The 25556-nt window shown below is 48.5% G+C and overlaps 1 protein-coding gene across 1 annotated transcript in view; it reads right to left on the bottom strand.

Annotated features, from left to right (window-relative positions):
* The window catches only part of KL (klotho), a 43937-nt gene extending 18593 nt beyond the window's left edge, over nucleotides 1–25344 (bottom strand). Inside the window, exon 1 of the mRNA XM_077159009.1 lies at nucleotides 24556–25344. Coding sequence (XP_077015124.1) covers nucleotides 24556–25344 — 789 coding nt within the window. The remainder of the gene's footprint in view (nucleotides 1–24555) is intronic.
* Between the last annotated feature and the right edge of the window lie 212 nt (nucleotides 25345–25556).

The raw sequence follows: 25556 nt of genomic DNA, 5'->3' as shown, positions 1-25556 counted from the left end.
AACAATTGCATTCAGTATGGAGAAGGAACCCCTGCCCATCAGCAATCAGAAAGAAAAGACAACGACCCCGCAACTCTGGAAAAAGAGTTGGACAGACATTTCACACGAGCTTCCAGAGCCGAGTAGGGGGACCCGACGTGTACATCACCAGTTAGATGCAAAGTAAAGCTGCCCTGAGCCGTCACACATGCCCAGCGCCTTGTCCGGGAGGCAAAGGCAGCTGGACGCTTCGCCGGCGGGAGCAGGCGCGGTGGGCCCGGACGAGGAGCAAGCAGACTTCCCTGAGCCCCAGGAATCCCACACCCCGGTGCTGACCCCAGGGAAGTGAGAGAGCATGCCATAGAAAGACTTGTGCAACACCGAGTGAAAAAACCTCACAGCTGTACAGCTATGTTTATAGTATTTTTATTCACAACAGCAAAAATCTAGAAACAATGCAAATGCCTATCCATCAGAGAAAAGGTGAACAGTCATGGGTGTTTGCACAGTGGAATCCTCGGCGATCAAGAGAGTGGACCAGTGTTTGAAACAAGGGCGCGGCGTGATCTAAAACATACTACGCCGAGGGAAGGAATCAAGACACAAAGAGAACATCCATTTGGTTGTATGATTCCACTTTATGAACAAAGTTCAAAAAATACTCTATGGGAACAGAAGTTAGCTCACTGGTTGCATATGGTGGGTGGAAATTGACTAGAAGGAATTAGAAAGAAACTTTCCAGGGTGATGGAAACGTTTCACATCCTCACTGAGGTGTTGGTTATACAAGTACCTGCAGTTGTCAGGCTCATCAAATCGCACGTTAAAATATATGCAACAATTTTAAAATCTGTCCATTAAAAAAACACAGTGGGCGGATGCCTCAGTGTGGTAGCCTGGAGTTATGTGCGCTGTGAACACGGAAAACCTGTCCTCCACTTACCACTCGTGAGCCCACCGTGAGTAGACAGGACACTTGATGAGGTCGCGCAGTTACTGTGTGGCCCAAACGACTGGGAGCGTCCTCATCCCAGCCCTGGGGTCCTTCTCTAAGGGAGACGCCACGGAGAGCAGCCAAAGCCGGACGTCCACAGAAGCGGCTGCCGGAAGACGCAGCGCATCTCTACGGGACAGAAGAGCCCAGGGCCGAGGACAGCTGGTGGCTGCCCGGAGGGCCACAGGCTCCGGGGAGCAGGCACCGCCTGGTGACACCTGGGTTTTGGATTTCCCGAAAACCATAAGCCTGAAAATCGATGTTGCTGAAACCAGCCCACTGGCGTGGTATTTGCTTTAGCAGCCAGGAAACCAAAATACCCAGTCATGTGCAAAGTTGTGCAGGGACAGAAATATAATTACCTAGGATTTTATACGGCAAGAGAAAACTGATTTCCTCTGAAACAGAAGTTCATTTCTGAAACTCCAGTAGTAGTCTGTCATTTTAAAAACATTCACAGTTATTTAGTTTTGAATTACAATCATTCATGCATGAATTCAACAAACGTGCTAGGGCTTTTCTCAGCTCCTTGAAATCAGTGGCCACATCTGAAGATAACCGAATCAAAAGTTTCCACCCTACAATACTGAATCAGGAGTAAAAGAAACAGCTGCTCCCACAAGATTGGCTCTGGATTAAAGCGTGGCTTTTCTGGGGTACGTAATACTTTCAAACCGCACACAAACTTACCGTATAATCCAGCAATTGCCCTTCTAGGTACTTACCTAAAGGAGTTGGAAACTTCTACACCCGTGAAAGCCTGCACACAAGTGCTGACAGCAGCTTCAGTCGTAATTGCCACAACTGGGGGCCACCAAGCTGGCCTTCCTCGGGCGGACAGATGGACAAACAGTGGTCCATCCACACAACCCACAAAAAGCCGCAGAAGAGCATGGAGAACCCCAAGTTCACACTGCAGAGTGAAAGGAGCCAGCCTGAAAAGGCTGCCTGCTGGATGACATTCTGGAAAAGGCAGAACTAGAGAGAGTAAAAGCAGCTGTGGTTGCCAAGGGTTTGGTGGGAAGGGGGAGTGGACGGAGCCCGGGGCATTTTAGGGCCGTGAGACTACCCCTTACAATACTGTCACGGTGGACACAGGGCAGGATGCATTTGCCAAAACTCGAGGACCATCCCCACACGGGGCGCCGCACGTCAGCTATGGACTCTGTGACAGTCACATCGCCACTGGTTGTCAGAGGTGACGAGTGCAGCCCACATTCGAATGCAGGATGCTGACACTAGGGGAAACGGAGGCCAGAGAGGAACTCTCCGTGCTGTCTGCGCAAGTTTTCTGTAAACCTAAAAATTGCTCTAAAAAAGTGTTTATTAACTAAAAAAAAGAAAACAACCGAATTTCCCGTGACCTGTACCCAAGCTGGAGGCCCCTAGGCCGCATCTCTCTGTCCCCAGAGCCCACACCTGCCTTCCCTGCCAGTGGGTAGGCACAGGTGGCGACACAGTGGCTGGACTCGGCAGCCTTTTCACTTTGGGCCCCCGCGGGGGTGTCCTAAGTGAACTGTCCAGTTTCAGCCCCAAGCCCTGCCGCCTCCCGTGAGCCAGCAGGAAGGGCCGGGCGGGTTGCTGCCTACTTTTGTCAGGACCCCCGGCTCGGGGCCCTGCAATGAGGCCTCCCTCTGCTTTCGTTGTCCCCCTTGGCCCCTGCTTTAGACGCGCCCCTTCTAGAAGCCGTCCCCTCGTGGGCTCCGCGGTCACTTCGTCCTGCCTTCCCTCTCCTTGGCTGAAAAGTTCTCACTCCTTCAGAGCTCAGCTCGGTCCTAGTCTCGGCTGCAAAGCTCCGTGAGCCTCCCCCGCCCACGGCGGGCCTTCCTCCCCCACCCGCCCCACCGCCCCCACCCTGCGCCCGGCCACGAGAGCGGACGTGGCCCTGGGGGACTGGCCCCTGCGTGTCCTCTCGCCGCCGGCCACGGGGTTGAGTCCAGACAGCCTGCGCACCCGGGAGTGTGGGACAGCGCGGCCGTCTGCTCCTCGTGCCACGCGCGTACTGCGTGGCGACCACGGCTAGCCCTCACCCTTCCATTACTGCGGAGAACCTGACGGGGCCACCATAGGGATCAGCTGGGATAATCCAGGAATAACGGATTAGTGGGAAAACTAGGCACAAAAGATCATCAGTCAACTTGATAACTTGGCTACAGGCAAAGCATGCGCAGCACTATTTAGGGTACAAGGCCAGATGTACATGTAGGAAATAAATACACATAGGACTGGATTTTGAAGGATTTATACTGAGGGGATAATAGCTGTTGCCTTTATTGAGTGGGATTATAGGATTTTTTTCCCCATATTTTCTTCTACTTCCCTGATTTTCTGACTTTCATGTAATTAACCTGTATTGCTATTCTAATAATGAGAAATAAAAATAAACAAATAATTAAAGAAAGTGGGATTTAAGTTTAGGAATTTTTCTACTTCTAAACATTTTACTACATTCTTTTTTTAGGCTGCTCTCTGCCTGCTTGTTTAGCTGTTTTCATGTTTTGCACAAGGATGGAATAAATGAATTGTCCCAACTAGCTCAACATTCAACAATTTATTGATACGCTAATCTCCTATATTATACATCTCACTTGCTCCAAAATGTCACAAATATGAAAGAACGTTTTCCTACATTTTTAACACTATAATTACTGAAACAAATAGAAGTCCTTAAAATACTCCTGGAGCCCCCAAATTATTAACTGAAAAGTTACTGAAGGGGTACAGGGGAAAACTGCTATCGCATGCTATGGGCTATGTTCAAAAGGAAACCATCAGCATTACTACAGCAACAGCAGAGGTAAATAATGCGGTGAGGGACAAGAGTCAAGAGGAGGTTTAGATTTCCTCTTTGGTGAGGGTGGGTTTATTGATTTTCTTTCTCTTGGGAACAATGAAATTATTTAAAATTGGGAATGTTGATGGACTGTGGACTTTGGGCCCTCTACATAATGCCCAATGAATGCAGGTGGCTGAAGGATGCACTGACAGAGAAGTAGATTGGTGAACGATGGTGTATACTTATGAACTAAGGTTGTGCTGCTACAAAAAGTAACAAAGTTGTGAGGCATGCAATGATGTGTAAGAACATGTGGGACATTTGGTGAGACAAAATAAGCCAGAAACAAAAAATCAACAATGGTATGGTCACCTTTAGAAAATGCTTATAAGAAAACAGGGGCCTAGATGGTAAGCTTTTAGAGCAGACACATTAAGTCCGGAGTGGTGATTATTATTCTGGATTTTTGAGAGGCTGTTTTATATATGTAACCTGATATTTAGAGATAAGAATGAAGCCAAACAGGTTGGGGTTAAAGTAATTCAGAACCTAGGGGTAAAGAAGACAGTGTCTATATTTTAGAACCACACTCTTTGAGACCAATGGAAGAAAGGTTTATTTGATCTGGAACTGAAATTTTCTATAGAGTATAATCTAATTCAACCTATCTGTATGGCTCATTTGAACAACTGAGACACAGAGAACACAGATTAAGAAAGGGGTCCTTTAATCCTGTATAGATTGTTGTAATGCCTGAATACATCCCAGAGTATATTAACCAGATAATCAAAAAGTATTGGCAAAGTCTCCTGAGGGAGGGGAGAAAGACTCTAGATCTATTAAACTTTACCATCAGGAAATCCCCCGATACTGTGTCAAACTTGAGGGACACCCAAATCAATAGGCTATGCCCTCGATCATGAGGCTTACTCTTGTGAAGCTTATGTAGGTAGCGGAGAAGCTTAGACTACCTACAGGCATGCCTGAGAGTTACTTCTGGAGGACCTCTGTTGTTGCTCAGATGTGACCTCTCTCTCACTAATCCTAACTCTGCAAGTGAAATCATTGTCCTCCCCTGTACATGGGACATGACATGCAGGGATGAAAGTCCCGCTGGCAACGTGGGAGATGACTCCCAGGGATGAATCCAGACCTGGCACAGTGGGATCAACAATTCTATCCTGATCAAAAGGGGAAAAGAAGTGTAATTAATAAAGTATCAGTGGCAGAGAGAGTTCAAATAGAGTCAAGAGGCTACTCTGGAGGTTGCTCTTATTCAAGCTTCAGGTAGACCTTGCTACCGTCATAACCTGCCAACCTCAACCAGGATCATTCCAGCCAATTCTAAAGAACACCTAGGGCAATTTATAAGATTCCACAAGGGTTCCATGTGCTAGAGCAACTTTCCAGAAACCTACAACCTCCAGATGGGTCCCTGGTCCAGATAAGTCCTGAAACCTAGAGGGCCCAGCCTCTCCAGGACATCAGATAGTTCCATCTCCCTACCCCATATTAGTGACAGACCCTTCCAGTACCAAAAATTTAGAATTGCCACAGCCCAAACAACCCCAAAGAGAGGTATGGAAAGATCAAAGGCGATGGTGGAATATACATAGAAGATAGGATTTAACAAGTGAATATGCATGCTGAATCATTACATTGATATCTCTTTTAGTCTCCAGTATTTTAGAGTAGCTACAAGTAAAAACCTAAAATTGTGAAATTGTAACCCATGTTTTAAGTCTGAAATATGTTCTACAACTAATTGTGGTGCTGCGCTTAGAAATTTATAGCTTTTTTGTATATATGTTATTGTTCACAAAAAAAAGAAGGAAAAAAAAGCCGATTGTGATGATAAAAAAGTATTTAAGCCCTCTAGCCGCCTATATTCTGGAGCAGCTAGAAGGAACAATCTGAGAGGATTGTATGGTAGCCCATGACAAACTCTGGGATCTGTCCTGTAACCAGTTGTTGAAGAGTGCTTTGAAAACTTGCTTTTTTATTTCTTTGCTTTGTATATATGTTACACTGTACAATAAAAAAAAAGTTAAAAAAAAAAAGTTACTGAAGGCCAGTAACTGGGATTTACTGACCAAATGGTCTGCTGATAAAATTGTTCCCCATTAAAATGCTTTTGATCAAGCTACATCTCATTGAATCATCTGGAACTCTCTCCAAATGAGCCACATATTAAGCCAAACCACTAAGCTCTGTTTTCCAGCCTCTGCCATGACACAGACACTGAAAAAGAGTTTCCTACACTTTTAACCTTGTAATTTCTGAGTTTATAATTATGACCTTATAATTCCATGTCTGAGAACAGGGTGCAAGGAGACAAACACGAGGCATTTAAGTACCTCCCGGGTGGGACCTGGCTGGACTTGGGAAGGGTGACTTGACCTAAGCATGGAAAATATGATTAAGGACACAGAGATGAAAATTTACCCAAGTGTTGTGAAAACAGTGAGGTCACCAGCCTAATCAGAATAGAAGGTTACTAGTTTGCAGCTTTTGGAAAATAAATTTACATAGAGAGTACAGGATCAGACTACAAAAAGTTTTAGCGCTCGCACATCTGTGAACAGTCTTACTATGGGGAGCGGGGGAGCTGGACGCCACGGGCACTGCCTCCTGCCTCACCTGGCTGGCCCAGGACAGGGCCAGCTGGGCCGGCTGGGACACAGTAGCTCTGCTCCACAGGTCTCGACCTGCAGCCAGCCCGCCGGGGCCCCTTCTCATGGTGATTGCAGAAACCCGCGAGTACTTCCCAGGATCTGGCCACCTTCTGGCTAAAGAAAGCCACTCCCAAGACTAAGCCCGGAGTCAGGTGTGGGCTGGTGCAGCGCCCAGAGCTGGAGGCCCTGCCAAGTTGCATGGCAGAGGGCGAGGCTGTTTGGAGAGACAACGAAATTGGAGCCATCAGTTCCCTCAGTCTGCATCTCACCGTCGCTGAGGCCGTGACAAAGGAAGCATCCTAAGTGACGGCGAGGCCGGGAAATGGGTCAGCCTGAAAAGCTGGAGACCCCTGTTCTTCTCCGACAGGCTCTTCTCTCAGCAACATCTGTTCTTTTTATTTTTTATTTTTTTTGCATGGGCAGGCACTGGGAATCGAATCCGGGTCTCCAGCATGGCAGGCAAGAATTCTGCCTGCTGAGCCACCATCGCCCTCTGTTCGTTTTTGAAGGTGACTAGTTTCAGTTTGATAGAGGGCTTAGGTTGCTGGCCAAGAAGTTTAATCATTTGTTCAACAAATATTTATTGAACACCCACCATGCGTCAGACCCAGAGTGCTTGCAACATGGAAAAGAACGACATCCCTGCCCTCAGGGAGCTTCCATGCATGCAATTACTTACTGCAAACATAGCACAGAGTGCCCCAAAACCTACCCAGAAAGAAAATACATGCCCCCACCCCAGCCCCCGTGTGTAAGTTTGCTTCATACTGTAGCACTTCATTGCTGACCCCTTTAGACTGCCGTGGTTAAACCTACCACTGCATACGGTGCCAGAGCTGGGTATTGCTCTGTTCCAGAGCTGGGATTAGGTCTCTCCTAGAAATCACAAAAAATGACAGCATGTGCTGGTTCTGAGAAATGGGCAGTAAGATAATGGTTTTTCTAAGACTCTGTCACGTATGATCTCACGCTAGGTTCTAGGGAGGCTGAGATGAGTGAGCTGAAAACCGGCTCTCGAGGAGTGCTCAGTGTCACACATCAGCTTTACAGGGAAGCTGCAAAAATAAAACAGCATGGCTTTCTCTCCTTCTCCTTCAAGTGGAGCGCCCAAGGCTAAGTCAAGGAGATCTTCCCTGAGGTTTTCCTGCTGGATGCAAGTTATAACCTCTCGTCCCGCTGGAGCTGAAGGGAGGGAACTGGAGTTGCTGACATGGAAAAAGAGCATCTGCGGCGGGATGTCAGGAAGCCAGCTGACCCACGCACTTGTGTGTGTGTGTGTGTATGTGTGCACATGCAGGAGGTCCGTGTGCAAGTAGTGAACTGTGTGTGTGTGCGCACACATGCGTGTGAGGGAAGGAGAGCTCTCCTCCACGGCAATGATTAGTCCCTGGAGCGCCTCCTCTATTCCTTAACTTGTCCCAGCGTCCTAATAAACTCACTTTTCTGCCCTCACTAGTTTTGGTAGGGTTTGGCTCATGTGCATACATAGAATTCTTTAAAACACATATAACCAAATTTGAGATTCTGCACAAAATCACTCAGCATGCTCTTTCAACCATCAAAATAAAGGTGATGCAAAATTTTAAAATCATGTAATTTTGGAGCTTTGTTGCTTTACATAATTTTGTCTGGATTTTTCCAAGGCAGGACATAAGAGGCCTTATTGATTTGTTTTTAGATAAAAACTTCCCTCAAGCAACGTAAAAATGACTCCATAACTCACTTTGGATAAATACGTCAATAAATCAGAGATTGAGTTTCTTGTTTCATTAAATTGTCTGTACAGAATCAACATCAGTTAAATCACTCTATTTAATGCAAAATCACACTGCAATAAAAGCCCCTCCAAATCAGTGCTGCTATACTGGTGACAAAATATCTAGTTTGTGAGCAGAACTCAATCTAGTCCATTAATCACAACTCGACGACTGGAGACCCAGAGGAGCTGGGCTCCTGGGTTTGTGTCTCTTATTTTCTGATAGCAGCAGCAGGAGAGCGATGAGGGGACAGGATGGAGGCTTTTGGCTGGACGCGAGAACAAGACAAGAAGGTAAGGGACTCAAAGGCTGTGACAGGCTCGCAAGTTCAGCTTAAGTGTCCCGAGGTTGACCGGTCAACAAGGACCTTCCCAGGAAACATCTATTACTGTCCTCACCACAGAAATTCCATGATTCCCTCAGGAAACAGCCGCTCTCCGATTTCAACCAAACTGAGAAAAGTATTTTTCTTCTATAATAGTGACCTTTGCTTTTTAAAGGTCTCCCTCACCCAGTTTTTCTGCTCTGACTTAGAGACAGAGAGCACGTGCCTCCTTGAGCGGCCAAGCTCCTTTATCAGCTCCCAGCTTGTGTGTGGCTTTTGGCCCTGGAAGTAACTCAGTTCTCCTTGCAACAGAGAACATTTTTCACCTAAAGAAAAGGTGACAGGTGAGCATGTGTGAGATTAAAGGGACACAAATACATTTTATGGAGTAGCAGAGAGTGGCAGAAAATCTGCGTACGCTCCCTGCTGTCCCCCCTCTCCTATTTTGCCTTTTTGTGTTAGAAGTTCTCCATAGACTAGAGTCAGAGTTTTCCTTATTGCAGGCTGCAATTGTGAAACAATTTATGGGTAGCGTTGCCATTTTTAAAACTTAAATAGAATAGAATAGAAAACATCAGCGTGCACAGGATATAGTTAGGATAAGTATTGTTTAGTGAAACTTTTATTTCAGTTGTGTATGTGCCAAGATGTAAAACACCTTATTGTGGGTCAAAGTCAAAAGGTGTGAAAGTCACTCATCTAAAACAAGGGATTTCATCTAATGAGTATTTATTGAGCATCTACTATGGAATCAGACACAAACTCCTGGCCTCATGGAGGTGCTTCTTAGTAGGAGGAAGGGCAATAAACTGTAAGCATAATAAATCTACACTATAAAGTGTTGTGGGGATCACAGCACAAGATGACAGAGATCACTGTGGGTGTAGACCCCTTGTGGGTGTAGCCCGTTCTGGGTACAGACTTCTTGTGGGTTTAGACCCCTTATTGGTATAGACCTCTTTTGGGTGTAGACATCTTGTGGGTGTAGACCTCTTGTGGGTGTAGACCTCATGTGGGTGTAGACCTCTTGTGGGTGTAGACCTCATGTGGGTGTAGACCTCTTGTGGGTGTAGACCTCATGTAGGTGTAGACCCCTTGTGGGTGTAGACCTCATGTGGGTGTAGACCTCTTGTGGGTGTAGACCTCTTTTGAGTATAGACCTCTTGTGGGTGTAGACCTCATGTGGGTGTAGACCCCTTGTGGGTATAGACCTCTTTGGGGTGTAGACCCCTTGTGGGTGTAGACCTCTTGTGGGTGTAGACCTCATGTGGGTGTAGACCCCTTGTGGGTATAGACCTCTTCTGGGTGTAGACATCTTGTGGGTGTAGACCTCTTGTGGTGGGGCCATTTGGTTAGGTTGTTTCAGGGGAGCTGTGACCCACCCATTCAAGGTGGGTCCTAACCCTCTTACGGAGTTCTTTACGAGAGGATAGAGCACACAGAAGCTGAGAGAAATCAAGAGAAGTTTGGAGAACAGCCCCAGAGGTGCTCGAAGGTGACTCACAGGAGCTCAAAGGGGAGGCCACGGGAGCCAGAAGCTGAAGCAACAGAGCCTGGGAGCAAAGGCCCAGCAGGCACTGCCATGTGCTTCCCACGTGACAGGGGAGCCCCGGACACCAGCAGCCTGTCTCCAGAGTCCAGGTAGCATCCCGCTGATGCCCCGAGTCGGACATTTTCTCGGCCTTAGAACTGTAAACTAATAACCCAATCCCACCCTTTTCTGGGGTACTGCCTTCCTGCAGCCTCAGCAAACCCAAACACTGGCGCTGGCGAGCTTCCTTAGGCTGACCTCCCCTCCCCTGCCAATGTGGGTGTGGACAAGGAGGTGTGCTTGGGCTCACAGGCCCCAGCCTCTGTGTGCAAGGGGCTTGGGGGGGCTGCAGGGAACACGGGGAAGAGGCTTCCAGAAACCTGGCTCCTGACTCCAGCTCTGCCCTCAGTTCCCACAGGACAGTCAGCTAAACTCTCGGAAGCTTGGAGCCCCTCAACTGAGTCACCTGCTTAAAAACTACGTAAAAGCCCACTGGAAACTATTCAGTGATAGGGTTTTAAAACTCATTTTTCACCAAATTCATTCATAAAGTATAAAATCAAGTGGACCACATTCTTGCCAAGGGCCCAGAAGCAGGTGGAGCGCCCACGGCGAGCTGCCCCAAGGCCCAGTCTGCAGGGGCTCATGAAGACCATGTCCAGTTCGCAGCCTTCATATAGTTTGGGAAAAGGCGACTCTTGTCTCTCCTTCTCCTGGGAAAGTGATCTGTGAAATGCAAGTAGAAGAAGCGCATGCCGGTAAACCGGGCACTCTTCAGGGAGGTGTGGCAGCACCTTAGTGGACGCCATATGGGCTACTCGGCTGTGCACCGAAAGAGGAGCGTCCAGGGCCAATGCCGACACGAACACAAGGTGTCCGTCACCTGCTGCAGTTGGGGAGGATGCAGGGACCACAGCACATGCTCCGGAGCAAGGCAGAGCTCTGTGGATTTCACCAACAAGACCACGGAAAATCAACAGCACGAGGCTGCACACCTGGGAAACTGTGGGAACAGCAGTCAGACCTATAGAAATTCCAAGGAACATGGTATAAATCTAACAAATTTAATTCTTCAGAATAAATGAGCTCAACCAAGGAAACAGGTAAAAAATACTTGCTTTGAAGAACAGGATATAGAGACAAAGTTGGGTAGCATGGGAAAGGGATCTGGTTTTTGGTTGGTTGTTTGTTTTTCAGTTTAAGCCTCTTCAGTTTAATTTTTTAATCATGTGTGCATTACTTGTACAGAAAACATTTTCAGCTCTATATGTTCTGAAAAGTTTGCAGGCAAAGCAAAGACGCTATGACAGGCACCTTGTGATAAGATTACTTTAAAAGTAAAGTCTAATATTAAGCTAAAAGAAAAACGTAAATTAACGGCTAATCCTTCCCAGCTCTAAAATGCCATGTGTACTAGTTAGAGTTCTCTGGAGAAACAGAATCAACAGGGAACACTCGCAAATATAAAATTTATGAAAGTGTCTCACGGATCGCGGGAATGCAGAGTCCAAAATCCGCAGGGCAGGCTGTGAAGCCAACAATTCCGATGGAGGGTCTGGACGAACTCCACAGGAGAGGCTCACCAACCCAAGCAGGAAGAGAGCCTGTCTCTTCTGAATCCTCCTTAAAAGGCTTTCAGTGATTAGATTAAGCATCACTCCTTGCAGAAGACACTCCCCTTGGCTGATTACAAATGCAATCAGCTGTGGATATAGCTGATGGGATCATGATTTAATTCTATGTAATGTCCTCATTGCAACAGACAGGCCAGCACTTGCCCAACCAGATAAACAGGTACCACCACTTGGCCAAGTTGACACATGAACCTGACCATGACACCATGCTATATTTCTTTTATAACCAAATTGTAAGATTATGGAACTTCAAAATAAATGAACCATAGCCCATATTAGAAAATAAAATATTTTGAGCTATGTAGCCCCAGAATAGTCCTCAAAAATGTCTGAGGACAGCAAGGGCAGTTCAGGGTAAGATTCCCTGTCCAGGCACTTAAAACAAAACAAAACAAAAACCATTCAAAAAAATGGTGCTGCAATCACAGGATTTCACATGGAAAAAGAATGAAATGTGACCCCACCGCGCAGCTCACATACCCACGAAGTTTGAGGCAAAGCACGTTAATGATACAGGAAATGGTCCAATGAGACATACGTGCTGCTTTCTGTGAGCATGACAGGACCGACACCTACAGAGAAGGCGGGGCGAGCATACTCACAGCTCTTTCTCTAGTACCTAGAGTAAAGCCAGGAAGGTCTCGGATCTCCCAGTCTACAGTATTAAAAACATCACATTCACCAATTGCCTCCTTCATTTCTCAAAGATCTCAATGTTTTGGTGTCTGTGGCACTCTTAATACTTAATTTCTAGTATCAGGGAGTCTTAGTCAACATTTTATTAAAGACTGAAAGGAAAGGAAGCCGTTTTAAATAAATTTGAAAGCATAGTCAGGCTGACAGCTAAAGGTTGATTATCCTTTGCCTGTATTAACATAGATGCTGACCTGTCCGCTGAGAGTATGAAGCAGCCCTCCTAGCAGCAGGGGCATACAGATCTTGATTTCGAGTATTTCCCACAAGAGTCTTGAGCTCGTTGGAGAAATGTCTAATTCCAAGGCTGGTGGCTGGAACAGGGAAGTTACAAGATGAATATTATCTTGTGCCTTAAAAGTCAGTAAGTGCTCAAAAAAAGAAAAAGGAAATTAACAAAGATATGGGGCATGCAAATTTTATGTGGCATTGGAAAAGGGAATCTTTGAGTCCGCACTGTTGAGCAGGTAACAGATGGCCAAGGAGGGCTCTCCTTGCAATGAGCGCAGAGGGGCAGGTTTGAAAGTTGCCCTTTGGAGCCATCTTGCCAACCAGGACAGGTGAGGCAGGAATCACTGGTGCTTCTGACAGGGCAGGAAGTCTGCACACGCGGCCAGGCACCCCATCATGCCTCCTCCGAGCAGACCGGCAGTCTCCTGGAGAGAACTCAGAGAAACGCCTGAAGTCACCTGTACCACACGTCGGCCAGGAGTGCACAATCCAAATCGAACCATGAAGGAACCTCACTCAAATACAAAATAGACAACACTTTATATTTTAAGAAATTGGCCTGAGAAATGGGAATCCTGTATGTTTTGCGTGATTGATCTGTAAACCCACAACCTCTCAATAAAAAAAGCTTTTAAAAACTGGCCTGTACTTTTCAAAAATGTCAAGTCATGAAATACAGAAAAGAGTGGGACCTGCACCCGGTTAAAGCGGAGACGTAACTAAGTGCAATGTCCCATAGTGCAGAAATAGAGAAAGTACTACCAACGATGTTACGGGGACAACTGAAATTGGAGTATGGATAGTAGATTAAAGTATATCACTGTTACATTTCCTGAGTATAACTTTACAGTGGTTATGTAAGAGAATATACTTGTACTTGGCACAAATGCTGCAGTACGAAGCATTTAGTGGCATGATGTATGCAACCCTCACAAACGGTTCAGAAAAGAAGTATGTATAAATATATGTCGAGATCGAAAACATGTGGCAAATATACTAAATGTGGGTAAAGGAACAACTTTTCTATATATGAAATTAAGATTATTCCAAAATAAAACTTTTACAGAAATAAACAAATAGACTGAAAGCTTATCAAAAACAAACAGTAGGTGCCTTCCCACCCCCTCCCCAACCCCAGAGCTGCGCCCCCAGAGGCATCCACATTCCACTTTTCACTCCTAGCTGTTCCTTCTAGTCACTGCCTCCTTTTCCCCAAATAGCATGTTTATTTGGAAATTTAGTGATTCATCAGGATAATATGATAGCTCTCTTACATCCCCCCAAATTTCTTCCTTCAATCTCCCAAATATCTATTCTTGTTTCACACATTGATCGGTGTTTATATCACCATCCCGAGGTAATTTTTGTCCATTGCAAGCCATTAGGGAATTACAGCATTACATTTTTCTGGGCAGATTTTGGTTTCCCTTGAATCAATAATCATCTCATTATTAAATTTGCATGATATTCCCCATGTGTTTTTACAAAATGCTTTTGCAATTCCCCATCCTGTTTTCTGCCACACTATCCATTCTCTCAAATCTACTTTCTCACTTAGCGGCCCCCCTTCTCTGCTAGAATCTTCCATCCTCCATCCATTGGCATCCTCCATTGCCAGTCTGAACTTGGTACTGCCCAGAGCTGCTCTCACACATGGTTTTTCTTTCTCTTCTGTGGACGGGATTCCACTTCTTCCTCTTTCTTCACTCTGTAATTTTGCAGGTGCGCATCTTCCACTAGAAGACAGCACATTGCTCTGCTGCTTTTAAGGTGCAGTGCTGCTGACGTGAAGCCCAGAAGCATTCCGGGGCTCAATCCTTGCTGTGTGCCCTTTCATCCTCCTCCGGAAGTCTTAAAATGTTTTCTCTATTGCGGACATCTTGAGGTTTTACAGCCATGTGCCTGGATATGGATTTATTATTGTTATACCTCTCCGGGCTAGGACCTCTGCAGTTCTTTAAAGCTGAAGGCTCCTGTGCATCAGTGCTGGGGGTTCACGGTAGCACATCTTTGCTCGCACCCTGGAGGCCCGCTTCCCCCACTCTCTTGTATGGAACTCGAATTTGTGCTAGTCTGATGGACTTCTGCGCCTGATTCTCTCTCCCTTTCTTTGATGTTTACCGTTTCTTTGTCATTTTGTTCTAACATGGAACACTGCTTCTACTTCACCTTTTACTCTTTCCACCAAACATTTTATTTTACTATTCATACTCAAAAAAGTTTTCATACTCCCTGTTTCTTTTTCACTTGTGTGTGTTTAATTTCCTACATGATCTCGGTCCTTGGTTTGTTTTCTGTTATATTTTCTTCTGTCTCTTTTATGCTGGGAACTTTCCTTGAAATCTTTTGATGCTTTATTCATGGTTAAGAAAAGGTACTAAAAAGTGGCTGGAAGCTGTTTATCATGACAGCATCTTATGGGGAGCAGGAAGTAGCCCACGTTGACTCGTTAGGAAGCCCGTCACTCATTAGGGGACACGCCCCCCATCATGGGCGGGCCCTTGCGTTGGAGCCCTTTGGGGTCTTCTGAGAGGGAAATTCTTTCCTCCTTCTATCAGGGAGGTGCCCCAAAGTTCCTTTCCTCCATATTTCAGTTCCTCCCGAAAGCAAACCTCCCGTTTCCAGCTGCAATGTGGAGGGAGGGGCTCCACACCAGGAGTGTGGATGGGGCATTAGAGGACTTGCCACTTCTCTGTGGACACTTCCAAGTACCAGCCCTGCTGTCCTCCCCTCGTGGCGCTGGCCAGCCCCAGGACCTCTCCAGGGCTCTGTGAGTCCATGCAGCTCCCTTCTCCTCCCTTTCTCTCTGGATTACAGCCTCTTGCACCTGCTGCACCCGCAGCACTCCTCCAACCGTTCCAGCCAACGATGCAGTTATCTTTCTCCCTGATGCCCCATTTCTTTGTCCAGTTTGGCTTATAGACCAGATAGAGCTCTGGCTGCTTGAATAACCATAACTTATACCTTCAGATGATTCTTTCAACAGAAATTCACTTGCTGTTTATTAGGTGTTGCACACTGATAGATGTAGGAAATATTGATTAACGGGCACTTCCACCCAGGAGAGAGTCACTAACAATATTGCAGCATCTACTCCTAGCCCTTTCAAGATGCTTATCCACAAAAGGATGGAATCCCACAGACATTAATTTTTCAGATGTCTAAAAAAAGCTTGATTCAAAAAGATCTCAACATTTTCCAGAAAAGGAAATGATGACCCTCAAATACATAGGAAACTATAAGGGGCCCTAACTTGACAAAAGAACAAAATCGAAGAACTTATACTTCCTGATTTCAAAATATACAAAACTGCAGTACTCAAAATAGTATGGAATTTGCATAAAGATAAACATAATGACCAATGGAATAGAATCGAAAGTTCAGAAATAGACCCACACTTCTATGGCCAATTGATTTTCAGTGAGGGCACAAAGTACATACAATGGGGACACAATAGTCTCGTCCACAAATGGTGCTGGGAAAACTTACAGCAAGGCAGTGAAGTTAGACCGCATGTCTCACGTGATATATAAAAATTACTTCAAAATGTATCAAGGGCTTAGGTATAACAGCTGAAGTGATAAAACTTCTGGAAGACAGCACAGGGGTAACGCTTCATGACTTGGGATTTGGTAAGGGATTTGTAGATATGATACCAAAAGTACAAACAACAATAAAAACAATACATAAATTTGGCTTAAACAAAATGAAAACCTTTTGTAAATCAAAGGACATAATTAAGAAAGTGAAAAGGCAACCTACAGAATGGGAGAAAATCCTTGCAAACCATATATCAGATAAAGGCTTAATATTCAATATCTTAATATCCTTTTAGAACACAACAACAACAAAGAAATTTAAAAATGGGCAAAGGTCTTATACAGACATTTCTCCAAAGAAGATCAACAGATGGCTAATAAGCACATGAAAAGATGCTCAGCATCCTTGGCCATGAGAAAAGGCACATAAAAACCACAAGGAGACACCACTCCACATCCATAAGCACGGCTATTATTTTAAAAATGGGAAGTAACAAGGCTGGAGAGGATGTGGAGAAACCGGCATTCTAGTGCATTCTTGGCGGAAATGTACGATGCAGCCACTATCAAAAGCAATATGGCGGTTTCTCAAAAGTTAAATATGGAATTACCGTATGACCCAGCAATTCCATTTCTAGGTATTTCCCTCCGAAAGTGAAAACAGGATCTCAAACCGACACGTGTACACTAACTTTTATAGCAACATTATTCACAATCACCAAAATGTGGAAACAACCCAAGTGTCTATCAACAAATGAATGGATTAGCAGAATGTGCCCAACACACGCAGCAGCCCAGCATTCATCCCTAAGAAAGAAGTTTTGAGCCATGCTGCAACATGGAAGAACCCTGCAAACATGACTCACAGTGAAATAAGCCAGGCACATAAGGACAAATACTGTAAGACGTCACTTATAAGAGATGTCAACGTGAAATAGAAATAGCAGAAAGCAGATTAGAGCTTCCCAGGAGTAAAGGGAGCGCATGTTTGGTGGATATATATATAAGCTGGAATGTTACAAATGTGCACTATTACCAGCAAGATTTAATTTTTAAAGTGATGGTAAAAAAAATTATTTCTTTTTTATTTTTACTTTTTGTAAAAGTGATACATGTTTGCAGTTTAAAGTCAAGTACATAGTTCTAAACAACTTTATAAGAAAAATCACAGTGCCCTGCCCCACTCTTCCCTGCAATCACCCCAGTTCTTCCCCCCAGAGGCAAATACTTTCAACTTTTACGACATTTTCTTTTGGAATTTACAATCTCCATCCTTCCAAATAATATGTGCTTCGAGTCATCAGCTTTGGACAGCATCCATTGACTTCCCTTTACAGTAGGCAAGGATTTAGCTCCTTACACAGTCAATTCATTTATTCAACAACTGTTGGTTTAACTAACAGTCAGTGTGAATGTTATTCTGCCAACATGACCATAATTCACAGATGGGTATTATAAAGTAGCAATTAAGACTGTGCATTTTTCTCTTATTTTTGTTTTCCCTGAAGTTAATAATCAGTTTGCTTTTTCCTTTGCTCCTTAGTCCACTCCCACGCTTGATTGACAGTGCAGCTAAACACCGAATTCTAGGTTGAAGCACTCTTCGTCTGCTGCTCTGGGATGGCATTCCCTGGTGGCCTTCGTGGTGGCCGTGACCACACCTGGCCACATCTGTGTCGGGAGGAGCAGAAGGGCTCATGGCACCCATCGCTGCCCCTTTGGCTCCACCACCTCATGTCCCTGAGGTCATGTTTCTCAGCAGCCCCTCCCATGTGACTGAACCTGAGGAGGTGGCTCTTCAGATACCTGTGACCCCTGGCAGCTGGCAGAAGGGCCTCCCCTTCCCTGGGGGAGACAGTCTGCCCTGTGCTAGGGAGACGCTTCTCCCGCATGGCTGCAGCTGACCCTCAGGAGTCAACAGGCCACTAACCAGGGTCTTAAAGGAGAATGTGTCAGAGTATAATAAAGAGGGAAAGAAATCATACCCCAAAGTAGCTTCAAGAATTAGCATGTGCTAGCAAGAGCCTGGAGAAGGAGGTGGGAAGCAACTGGGATTGAACTTTGAGGGCACTTGACCAAGGGGGTTGAACATAAGACTTGCTAAGCAAGAATTCATGGCCTGGGGACATGTCCTTTTAGGTATAGGATTTAACAGCCCAGCAAGGACCCCAGGGGGTGGGCAAATGAGCTGCTGGGAAGGTTCTCAAAGGCCCAAAGAAGGCCATGGCCGAGGCTGAGTGAGGAGGAAATGCTGGAGTAGCTCTGATGGCTGACAGAAGAAGAAACAAAAAGTCTGAGGGAAGTCAGCACTATGGAACCATATGTGAGGCCAAGAGTGGCACCAAGGAGTGTCTCCATGAGAAGGACCAGAGGACACACCATTCACCAAGGCCACGAGGATCGCCCCGGGAGAACAGCATCTGCTCCTCTGCAGGCCCTGCCACCCTCCATGGAGATGGCAGGGTCCTGAAGTACCTAGCGGACACCAGGTCACAGCTGCATAACAACCGACACCGCCAAGACCTGCAGGAAGGTGCAAATGGCTCAGAGAGCAGGCAAAATAGAAAGCCATATTCCTTCCTCAGCTCCCAGACCTGAGCCATTTTCCAATCCACAGCCCACTAAGAGGAGCTGGGTAACCAGGAAGAGGGGCCCAGCACCACTGCAGCAGGTATATTCTGTGACAACTCCACCCATCCTTCCCATTCCATGTAGAAATTCATGTCCGTCAACTCTAGGGAATTTTCTTGGACTACTTCATTATTTCTTTTCTCTGTGTTTTAGTTTTTCATTTTTATAAAGCAAACTTCCCCAAGGCCAGGCCCTGAAACAACAGGGATGCCTTATTTCTCAGTAGCCTGTGGGTTGGCTGGGCTCAGCTGGGTGGCTGTCATGCTCATTCACATCTGCATTTTGCTGCAAGTCCAGCAAAGGCTGCCACATCCCAGGCAGCCTTTGATCCTCCAGAGTCCTGCGTCCTCCAGTGGCCTGGTCCCAGCACAGAAGCTAGTCTTTTAGACAGAGCAATCCAAGAAGAAAAGTTTCAGTGTCATGTACTCAAGTATGTGATAAGTACTGTTCCACTGGACAAAGTAAGTTGGAGTGTGCATAGGAACAAACTACACAAGAGTGTGAATTCTGCTTGGCTCAGGGGTCAGCACGCAGCACTCCACTCCACTGCTGCAGTCTCTCTTCCCGGAACCCCTTTTATTGGAGTGTTGGACCTCCTGGCCACCCTGAGGCCCGGCTGCCTGGAGACAGCTTGGTGCCACCCTGCCTCTGCACAGCCTGTGTTTAGTAAGTCAGGGCTCCCCTCCATGCCGGTGCGCGCCCTGCCAGTCCCCGCCTGGCTGAGAAGGCGGTCCTGGACCACAGCTGTGCTGTCAGGGGCACATTCCCAGGGCCGCTCTCAGCTGCAGGAGGAACCGAGTAGTTGCAACGGCCACTGCCCGGCCCAAACAGCCAAAATGAGCCCCTTCCAGAAAAAGCATGCCAGCCCCCAATCCAGTCTGCCCATCTACCCAGTACCCCCTTCCCGGTGCCCTGTCCCAGGCTGACTGATCTGTAAGTGACGTGAGGACAGGGTCCTGTCTTATCCTGTTTCTTTGGCAGCATGAGCATATCCACCACCCCAGACCCCTGCCCACGACACCCCAAGCCCCTCCACTGCCGGGGGCTCGCCTACAGAGTCATACAGGAGACCTGTGTCCCCCGACACGGCGAGAGACTTGGCAAAGTAGCCCTGCCCGGGAAGGGGTGCACGGGGCCAGGCTCCCCCCACAGCCCAAAGGGGTGAGGAGGAAGATACAGCCTCTCGGCACCACGTGGGTGAGAAGGTCAGAGCAGGAAGACAAGCAGGATCCGAGCTGTGTCTGACGTCAGGTGCTTTCAGGGAGGGGGTGCTGAGCCCAGAGTGAGAGGCTCCATTGCCCCCCACCCCCGGCCCCCTCTGCCGGGGCACTGGGCAAGGCACAGCAGGCACCGGGGCAATGCAGGGTCCAAGAAAGAAGCTGAGCACAGAGTAGGGAAGGGGCTGCAGGGAGGGGTCCAGGTGAGGAGGCCTCCAAAGAGAAGGGCCCTGGGGAGGGGAAGGCGGGACGAGGGCCAACCTTGGCCTGGAGGCCACGTGCATCCCCCCACCTCCCTCTGCGGCCAGGGGGCCCCTCAGGCAGGGTGGGGCAGAAACAGATCCCACAGACAACTGAGGTCACCTGTGCCCCCTGCCTGGCCACGACCCCCGTGCTGAGAGCGTGGCCTTATTTTTTCTCTCTTGGACTTGCCCATAACCTACAAAAAACACTATGTTCAATTAGATTTTCAAAGAGGAGTGAGGCAAGTTATTTGGGAGATATTTCAACTATTTCTGATTAAAGACATTATGGAATTCGATTAAGAACATTAACTTTCAGCCCAGTGGATAATTCTAACTGCGTACCAGATATATTTTATTGAGACGAAAATTAGAAAAGTGTCCCCTGAAAGCACATGTTGTGTGTAGTTAGAGCGTGCATCTAGGTGATAACTGCTTTCCCTTGTTCCTTGGGGAATGAAAACTGAACCAGGCAGCAGAGTCCCTTCCAAGACAAGCTCCCACAGCCAGCCTGGGGCTTCTCCTGACCCTCATTCTGACGACATCTCCGCGATGGTGCCTCCTCACTATAGACTGTCCTCAACTTGATGACGACCTTTAAACTTTCACTGAAAATGACAGATTCTGCCCCTTTAAGTTGACTGATTTCCATATCTGATCAGGATTTGGTGCTCCCTGTCCCCTGAAGAGAAGAACATTAGTTAGAAAGACAAATTCAGGCTGTTTGATGGCCAGAAGCCATTTCTGGAGCACCTACCAAGGGCAAGAAGCCAACGTGGGGGCAGCAGGTGGAACAAACACGGCTCCTTCACATAACGAATTCCTCTCATTGTGAGAGGCAAAAAGGAGAGAAATGCTTAAACCAAAGGAAGCAGGGCAGGGGGCCTGGGAGGGGGGCTCCACGGAAAGAGGGGGTGGCGTTCAGGTGAGGAGCAAAGGAGCATGCGAGCCGGTTCTTGAAAACCAGGTGGGGTTTTACTAAGCAGGGACAGCACCTTGTTCACAAATAATGACACCGTTGAGAGTGGCCTTCTCGGCACACTGCCAGGTCCAGGACGGGGCATGGGGCCTCCAGTCGTCCACGCAGAGTCTGACGGCGCCTCGGTCCTCAGTCGTAGCAGTAGAAATGGGAAGAAGTGGTGGGATTTGGGACCCCTTCCAAAGGCGCCGAGCGATGGGATCGGTGATGGGCTGGGAGGAAGGTGTCGGAAGGGAGGAGAGGAGCCTAGGGGCCTGACCCCCGAAAGACCGAGTTGCCCCACTGAGAAGGGAGACGCAGGAGCTTGTTTTTGGATGTGCTGAGTGGCAATGCCTGCTAGACATCTAAGTGGGGAAGGCAGTGCTGTCCAGATCTGGAGCCTCAGGGAGGGTCCTGGCTGGACATGCAAACTTCGGTGTTGCTGGGATGCAGGCGTGCTCCAGGAGACCAGCTGGGGTGAACGCCACAGATAAGAGGCCCCAGAGGGGGTCGCGGGTGGCCAATGTTTAGGTGCCAGGGGAGACCAACAGGGAATAGCCAGCGACCTAGGAGAGGTGGATGAGACTGGGGTCCTAGGAACGAGGGGCAGAAGTGTGTTCAGAAGGGGGCAGAGGTTGGCGAGCCGCTCACTGCAGACCGACCAGCCCAGCGGGAGCAGCGGGTGGACACGGACGGCCAGACGGAAGAAATGAAGCTCTTTCCTGCACAAATACTTGCAGGAATCAGGGTGGGGATGCCAGATGTCTTCAAACTTGTCCCTGGTCCTCTCAGAACCCATGGGCCAAGCAAAGGCTCAGAGGCCCTGCCAACGCTGGATCCCCAGCCGTGGGCCTCGGCGCCAGTTTTTAGGGACATTGAGAACCTTCTCACAGGAGCTGGGGGACTTGGCAGCCCCTTCCCACATGAGAGGCGAACCCCACAACCACCCTGGGCTGCCCAGTGTGTTAGCTCTGCAGGGGGCCTTTCAGTTCTTACACTCACGCTCTCTCTCTCTGTCCCTCCTCCTTCTCTTCTCTTTCTCCCTCTCTCTCTCTCTCTCTCTGTCTCTGTCTCTTTGTCTGTCTCTCCCATACACACACACACACACACACACACACACACACAATTTTTGTCCGGTCTTATCCCAGCATGAGGAAAGCATAACTGACCACTCAGGCCCCCACTGCGCTCGGAGCAGGGACATCCTCTACCCCATTATCTTCCCCGTAATTTGGCTGCTTCCTGTCCTCCGGATCACAGGCACGATTTCAAATGTCCTCGCATCTCAGGGTATTTCAAATTTCCAGGTTCCCAGAGGGGCTCTTTAGCCCATTTCTAAGTTAGTGAAAGCACAGAGAGGGGTGGAAGAGTGCTTGATGCCACAGCAATTCCTAAGCCCCAGGGCTCTGTGCCGCTGAAATATCCTGTCACCAAAATCTGCAGACATTTTCAAATAAGGTCAAAACATTCCTATCCCCTCCCCACCCAAGCAAGAACACACCAAACAACAAAAAGCAATTTAAGATAAACTTCTTTGATAACAGCATCAACCTCGTGAGCTACAACGACTAAATTCCAAACCCAAAAAAGTCCAAAAGCAAAATTAATATTTTACAGTAACTAACATCTTGCTTGCGGCATCAGCAAAACCAAGCGTCCACCTGTTACTGATTTCTTATGAATTCAAAGTCCACTGACTTTCTGGGAAGAATGGTTACTGTTTGGCAAGTTTTTTGTATGTCAGGATTCAAAAACATAACAGAGGAATTAATCAGAGAGCCAAGGGGCATAAGAGTCCAAAACTTGCGATTATTTAAAGGACCCAAGGGAGAGTCCCTGCAGTCCAAGTTTGCATTCTTACACATGAAGTGACTGTATAAGTCGCTCTAATAGTGATTGATTCCTTTTGTATACCTTCAGAGTTTATCATAATCACTCAAAAAACAAGACCCATATTACTAAAATCTAAGTAATTTTTGCTAGAATGGCCTGTCAGGTAGCCCAGGGGGTCCACGAATCCCTTCTCTGTTCTGGCACAAACTGATCATTTTTACATTTTTTTTCAAAAGCTGGGCCAGTTCTTCTAACAATTTTCCTACTAAAGTCATAGACAGGTGCTTTTTAGGGTCTTCTGATCCCTCAAAAAGATTCACAGAGTGAAAAAGTTATGAATCATCTAAACCACCCAATGAGAAGATCTAGGTGGATGTAAAAATCACTAAAATCACGAATTGCTCATCACACAAATCTGAGATTTCATGACCAGCTGTGACTCACAGCTTTTGGGGAGTTGGCATCCCATCTGCACCAGCTGGCGCTCACTTGGACAGCACCTGCCGGCGCTTTGCAGGCAGCTGCCCAGCAGCTCGGGGCATTGTCAACCTTCTGATAATCCAGAACAGCTGTTTCAATGACCTAAGGATTCTATTAAAGGTGTTTAGAAGGGGTCTTGATCTTGAATATGTTAAAAAAGACTAGGTTTAATTCTAAATTTAAAAATAGTTCCCTAACCCTAATTCACCAAAATACAGTACCAAAAGTCGTATGTTTAAATACTTTTATTAAAATGTTTACACATTTACATATTTTATTGTAATACAAAAATCTGTTAAAAGTGTGCTGACAACTGACAGGATAAATACAGGCCCCTAAATGTGAGCGCTAAATACAGGAGAAAGGGGAAGTGAACAATTTGGGAGACACCTTTATCAGTTTACTGATATTTTGTTTCATAATATTAATATTTCCTGCTGTCAAACTTGAGGAAGCCTGCTGCACAGGGTGTTGAAATTGATTTTGTCAGGCTAATCATCTCCTAAGTTTGGCAGGCTCGGGACTGTGCATGGTGAGGATGCAGCGGCCCCCTGGGCCTCTGTCTGCGGGCACCTCCGACTGCAACTGAGCTCTTCTCCCCTCTTGGTGCTGGAGGAGCCTGCAAAGCCGGGGGCAGCCTCTTCTCCAGGCCGTGCCATTTTCACACCTTCACAGTGGAAGCCACCCGAGCTTGTGCCACACGGAGACAGCTCTTCTTGGATGAAGACTGAACCCCTGACATCTCCCCAAGCTCTGGCCAAGGCTTGCGGACAGACTTGCTTCCCCGGTGCCCCCTCCCCACGCCCTCCCCTCGGCTGCGGAGTGAACGCTCCCGCCCTCACTCCAGGAATTCCGCAGCCCCCGAGCAACAGGAGCCGGGTTTGCTCACTCGAGAACCGGTTCCTATTTGCCGGTGACCCCAGGCGCCCGGGCAGGATCGCCGGAGTTGCTCGGTGCCCCCCGGGCCGCGCCTCCCTGGGAGCCCCCAAACGCGTCCCCACAGGCCTGGGAGGCGGCGCGGCCCCTCCCCCTCCCTCCCCCGCGCCAGCCCGGCACTCACCAGGAGCAGGTTGTGCGCCGCCAGGTACCCGAGCCGCGGGCCGCCGCGGACGCCGGGGGCCAGGCGCCCGGTGGCGTAGCCATGCCAGGCCACCACGTACGGGTTGTCGATGGTGATCCAGTGCTTGACCTGGGCGCCGAAGTGGCGGAAGCAGAGCTCGGCGAAGTCGGCGAAGAGGTCGGCCAGGGCGCGGTTGGCCCAGCCGCCGTAGGCGTCCTGCAGGCGCTGGGGCAGGTCCCAGTGGTTGAGGGTGGCCACGGGCCGCACGCCCAGCTCGCGCAGCCGCTCCAGCAGGCGCCGGTAGTAGCGCAGCCCCTCGCGGTTGGGGGCACCCGCGCTGCCGTTGGGGAGCACCCGCGCCCACGCGATGGAGAAGCGGTAGTGGGTGACCCCGAGCTCGCGCAGCCCCTCGGTGTCGCGGAAGACGTTGTGGTAGCTGTCGCTGGCCACGTCCCCGGTGGCGGGGGGCGGCGGCGTGGGGCCCGACGGCGGCCCGGCGGCCGGGGGCCGGTGGGTGAACGTGTCCCAGATGGATGCGCCCTTGCCGTGCTGCCGCCAGGCGCCCTCGATCTGGTAGGCGGCGCTGCCCACGGCCCAGTGGAAGCCGTCGGGGAAGGTGTCGTGGAGGAGGCCGGCGGCCTCCGGGGCGGGCGGCCGCGCGAAGCGGGCCCAGGTCTGCGCGCCGTCCCCGGGGTCCGCGCGCAGCAGGCGGCCGCCCAGGACGAGCAGCAGCAGCAGCGGCGGCGGCGGCGGCGGCCGAGGGGGGCGCGGCGGGGCGCGGGCGGGCATGGCGCGCGGAGCCGGGCGCTGTCTGTGAGCGCCGTGCGCGCCTGCACCCCTTTATCCCCACGCCGACCCCACCCCCGGCGCCCACCCCCGCGTCCCCGGCGGGCCCCGCTGGCAATCATTACCTGGGAGCTGGCGGAGCCTTGGAATGGGGGCTGGCTCGGGGTGGGGGTGGGGGGGGAGAATGGGGAAGCGGGGTGCCCGGAGAGGGGGCG

This window comes from Tamandua tetradactyla, chromosome 4 (genome assembly GCF_023851605.1).
Source record: "Tamandua tetradactyla isolate mTamTet1 chromosome 4, mTamTet1.pri, whole genome shotgun sequence".
Lineage (NCBI taxonomy): Eukaryota > Metazoa > Chordata > Mammalia > Pilosa > Myrmecophagidae > Tamandua > Tamandua tetradactyla.
Note: the sequence above shows the minus strand (reverse complement) of the source record. Positions and strands in the feature narration are given on the sequence as shown.